This window comes from Lolium perenne, chromosome 7, assembly GCF_019359855.2.
Source record: "Lolium perenne isolate Kyuss_39 chromosome 7, Kyuss_2.0, whole genome shotgun sequence".
NCBI lineage: Eukaryota > Viridiplantae > Streptophyta > Magnoliopsida > Poales > Poaceae > Lolium > Lolium perenne.
In genome coordinates, this window is record NC_067250.2 from 267,620,458 (window position 1) to 267,625,300 (window position 4,843).

The 4,843-nt window shown below is 42.9% G+C and overlaps 1 protein-coding gene across 2 annotated transcripts; it reads left to right on the forward strand.

Annotated features, from left to right (window-relative positions):
• The first annotated feature begins 652 nt into the window (after positions 1-652).
• Positions 653-4,621, forward strand: LOC127312775 (uncharacterized). 2 transcript variants are annotated; one of them, XM_051343324.2, is made up of 7 exons: positions 653-1,057; positions 2,491-2,527; positions 2,655-2,891; positions 2,959-3,006; positions 3,563-3,993; positions 4,111-4,198; positions 4,265-4,621. In XM_051343324.2, exons 1-6 carry the CDS (start codon positions 735-737, stop codon positions 4,184-4,186), a joined length of 1,152 nt encoding a protein of 383 aa, XP_051199284.1. In that variant the 5' UTR covers positions 653-734; the 3' UTR covers positions 4,187-4,198; positions 4,265-4,621. The 2 variants fall into 2 exon arrangements, with proteins under 2 accessions (XP_051199284.1, XP_071679267.1); XM_071823166.1 differs by having other exon boundaries at positions 655-1,057; positions 4,111-4,621.
• Positions 4,622-4,843: the final 222 nt, after the last annotated feature.

A 4,843-nucleotide genomic window follows, 5' to 3' on the forward strand; every position in this document is an offset into this window, starting at 1 on the left:
GTTTTAAAGGTGACTAGTTTGTTGTTGCTACAGTTGTGTCCTCTTGATCACGCCAAGAAGTCTCAGCCCTATTTTTGCTAGTCCCCACGGAGTTATGGAGGACCCCTGGATTTTCCATTCTATATTGCTGCGTTGTTGGGTGTTTTTTTTTTCAAACTTGGTATCATGTGTCATTCTTGTTGTTCGTCGAGCAACTAATTTTTGGGATATGGCGAGGAACTTGCAATCTTTCGATCAGGACCCTTCTTCCACATAACTAAGGTTGAAGCTGCGACAAGTAATTTAGATCGATCGGAATATCACAAATTTAGGTGCTCATTCGCGCTTTTATGACTGATTTTGTGATTTTGCAACCATAGAACTATATACGAGCCATGGATACCAAAGTGAGCAAATTTTGTGTATGTGCCCTAGCATTCTCAAAATTAATCACCTACACATGATCCACCACTCAATAAATGATGACTCTTCATCTAGTAGTACTCTAGTACCAGATGATTAGCCACTAATCGCTACTAGACCGGGTCGGCCCCACCAGATCGTTAACAAACAACCCTCGCCGCTCTCCCCGTTCCCCTTTTCCCCTCCGATCGCAGCAGCTTCCGGGAAGACGGAGCCGCCCCGCCCCGCCCCGCCCCGCCCACCATTAAAATACCACGCGCATCTCCCCTTCCTCCTCCTCCTCCTCGGCCTCCGCCACCGCCCCGAACCCTAACCCTCCCCGGCGGCCAGCGATGGGCGCCGTCGCCTCCACGGTGGCGGCGCGCTTCGCCTTCTTCCCGCCCTCCCCGCCCTCCTACGGCGTCGAGCCGCCGCCCTCGCCCGCGGCCGCCGCCGCCGACGGCGCGGTGGTGGAGCTCAGCGGGGTGCCCCGCCGCGGCGGCGTCGAGGCGCGCCGGCTGCCCACCAAGCGCGGCACGGAGGTCGTCGCCATGTACGTGCGCCAGCCCGGGGCGCGCCTCACCCTGCTCTACTCCCACGGCAACGCCGCCGACCTGGGCCAGATGTACGAGCTCTTCGTCGAGCTCAGCTCCCACCTCAACGTCAACCTCATGGGGTACGTCCGTCCCGCCCCGCCCCCTCGCTTTCGAGACAGAGAGAGATCCCAGTTGTTAATACCCACATTTTACTATGACGCTTTTCATTTTGGTTGATTTTCGCATAAGCTCGCAGTTGTAGGACTGGCATTTAGTGTATAACCCGACTGCCTGGTTTCGCCCGTTTAGGATCTTGGAGTGGATCAGTAGGAACCTCCCTATTTCGTACTTTGAATCGGGGTTTAAATTCTGTACTACTACTCGGGACCAGTGGCATTGCCTCCTCATTTTACATTAGTGCAGGTCCTAGGTACGAATTAATGATTTAGGTTACTAAGTGTAACCTTCAAGCCCGTGCCGGCAGTTGGTTTCGCATTCAAACCTTTCACGGAAAGTAGCATTGGTTGTTAGATACTGTTGTGATTTGACTCAAGTTGTTGAACCAGCGGGAATGTCTGTGGAGTGTGGAGCCATGTATCCCGCTGGATGGTCCGGCCTCCGGCGGCTTGGCAAATAGGGAAGGTTTGATTGAAGTTGATCATTGTACTTTTAACAAATAAATAAATATAATTTCGAGGATTTATGTTTGACTGGAAAGTTTGGATCTTAGTGCACTCTACTGTACTATCCAGTGACGGGACAGTCTTCTTTATGTCACTGTCACGACTAGAGTCGTTTGGAAATTGTAGGATCTGTGCAAGGAAAATGAAACATTTGGATTCCAGTGTTTCATTGGGAATATCCTTGTAGCACCTTAAATAATTCAGTTGGTACAGACTGAGGATTGATTGTACCAGAATGTTCTGGTTACTATTTCTGGTCAAATTTTGCATACCTCTTTTTGGTGTGGGAATTGTGCATTCCTGATTCAGTTGCTATTGTTTTATAATTGATAGGCTGCCATATGTGCTGTTTACAGGTTAGATACATTGACTTGTTTAGTCTATATCGCATCCATGTCAGATCTTGTGGTGTGGAGCAATAAGTAGTTGGTCTACTCTGCCTCGTATTTACCTTGTTTCAGTAGTGCTTGCTTTTCAGTTGAGTAATAAACACCATTTATCTGTCTTATAGCTCTAGTCCCAGTTTGCTTTTTTTCCTGGTGGAACCTAGCAGTAATTTCATATGTAGTTTGCCTTTCCATAAGGTCAATCTCTCAGCTGTTTGCTTGACCTTCTATTTAGAGCAGACCAGCTGTTGCTTTGACTCTTGGCAGCTACAGTATGTTTATATACATGGTTATGCAAAATTTGAGCAGATTTCTTATACAAACATATAGCTTGTTTTTAAACTTTTTGTTTGTGTTTATGGTGCACGTGCTTCCCATTTGATACCTCCTTAGTCTTGAACACTTGATTCTGTCAATGCAATATAAGTTTCACTGAATACATTAAACACCTACCCATTTTGGTTTTGCATAGTAACTTATGCAGGACCTCCCTCTTTTTTGCAGTTACGATTATTCTGGGTATGGGCAATCTTCTGGGAAGGTATAGACTCAATCTTTTTCTAGGAAAGTACTTTTCCTCCCCTCTTCCCCTTTGTTTTCTGTTTTATGAGGTTCAGCTATCATCGGTTTGTATAGCTGATTTGATTTATTTCTATTTGATTCTGCAGCCAAGTGAGCAGAATACATATGCAGATATAGAGGCTGCTTATAGGTGTCTCATAGAAACTTATGGTACCTCTGAGGAGAACATCATTCTGTATGGTCAATCAGTCGGCAGTGGTCCTACTCTGGATTTGGCTTCTCGTTTGCCTCATTTAAGAGCAGTTGTTCTACACAGCCCAATTTCATCTGGGTTGAGAGTAATGTATCCTGTGAAACATACATACTGGTTTGACATATATAAGGTGATTACTTTACTTCGCTTTTTTCAGTTTTATCTTTCCTTGATCTGATATCTATATTTATTTGCAGAACATTGACAAAGTTCCATTGGTCAAATGTCCTGTGTTAGTAATCCATGTGAGTATCCTACTGATAGCAAGATTTCCTAGAGGTGTTAAACTCCATATGCTCACATGCATGTGCATTTGTATTTCAGTTTTGTGCAGTGTACTTTCCCCTATGAAAAAATATCAACAGATGGCCTTAGCTGTAATGGGAATGAAATGAAGCCTTTAAATTTGATTATTATTATATATTATTTTCTCCATTCTTTTCAAATATTTTTCATGTTCGTTGGTTTTACCATAGCTCTAAAACTGGACCGATGACCAAAGTGCCCTGGCTATTGGTTCACCGGTCCATTTGCTGGTTTTATAAGTTCCAAAAATATTAATTTGGCATCATGTAATCTAATGAAAAAATAAATTCTTTTTTGCTGGTATTGAACAAATAAATTCGAATGTAAAGTGGCTGAGTTAAGTAAAAGAAAGTTGTAATGTTTGTGTGACGTCCTTTCCTTTCAAAGGGTACAACTCTTTCTTTACTCGGAACTTTTTTTATGGTGTTTTGGAACAGATGACTGTTGCATAGCTACATAAATATTTCTGAACTGTTAAAGTTATTTCATTTGCAGGGTACAGCTGATGACGTTGTGGACTGTACTCATGGGAGAGCACTGTGGGAACTCTCGAAAGTAAAGTATGAGCCTCTGTGGGTTAAAGGGGGAAACCATTGTAATTTGGAGCTCTATCCGGAATACATTAAGCACCTAAAGAAGTTCGTCTCAGCCATAGAGAAGTCACCACCACTGAAAGATGAATCTCCAGAAAGCTCAGGTCCTTCAGATCTCGATACGGGATCTGAAAGTATGGAGAGTTCAAGGAGAAGCACGGATGTCAGGGAAAAATCAAGGTCAAGCACTGATCACAGGCGGAGCACGGACCAACGGGAGAAACCAAGGGGCAGCGTAGATAGGAGGGATAAAAGCAGAAAGAGTGTAGATCATCCTGACAAGCCGAGGCCTAGTGTGGATCAACCTGATAAACCAAGGAAAAGCATTGACCGGTCTGTATACTCTTACATTTATTCTGTTTGTTTTACTTTTTAATTTGGGTTTCTTCTACAGGATATATCCTTGCTGTGCCTGTGTCTTATTTACTTATTCAATTCATTATGTGACAGGTTTGGAGGGATGATGAGGTCTGTCAAATTGTGCAATATTGACTGCTTCAAAGTAACTTCCACTTCTGGGAGCTGAAAATAGTGGAAGGTTAGTTTTTGGTTAGTCATCTGTATTTATTCCATCTGTATAATCTATTCAATTGGGTGTTTTTAGTTTTGCTGTGAAAGGTGTACTCATTTGGGTGAGGGTTGTTCACACTGAGTTGTTGCTTGAGAAGAAATGATCATTCATTCACGACCCCTTCGAGTTTTCAAAGCCAATCATTTGTTACATGAAGAATTCTACTCATGCAGAGTATCATTGAACACCGTTGTTACAATGTACATATGTTGTACCATTACACTGCCGTAGTTTTCTTTTTCATAGAAACATTTCATAGATATGAACCAACTAAACTGGGAATTTTGTCTTCACCCTGGGAAGTATGTTACTTCATCGTTTCGTCATAGATCTTGAGTTTGAAATGTTCCACTGAATCATTTAATGTAATCATCACCTTTGTCCAGTTCAGCTCTCGTGTTTTAACATGGTAGAGAGTTTTGCCAGTTGCTCTATTAATAGAATATTTATCATACGAGATAGAGAATCATGCTAGGACAGGTCAGCTGCTCTGTTAGTTGAATACAGTCATAATGACAACTATCACTCTGTTCAATAATATAAGCGGTTTGAGCAGCTTATATTGTCGAACGGAGGTAGTATTTCCAAGACTCTGCCCAGTTTCATTTTATC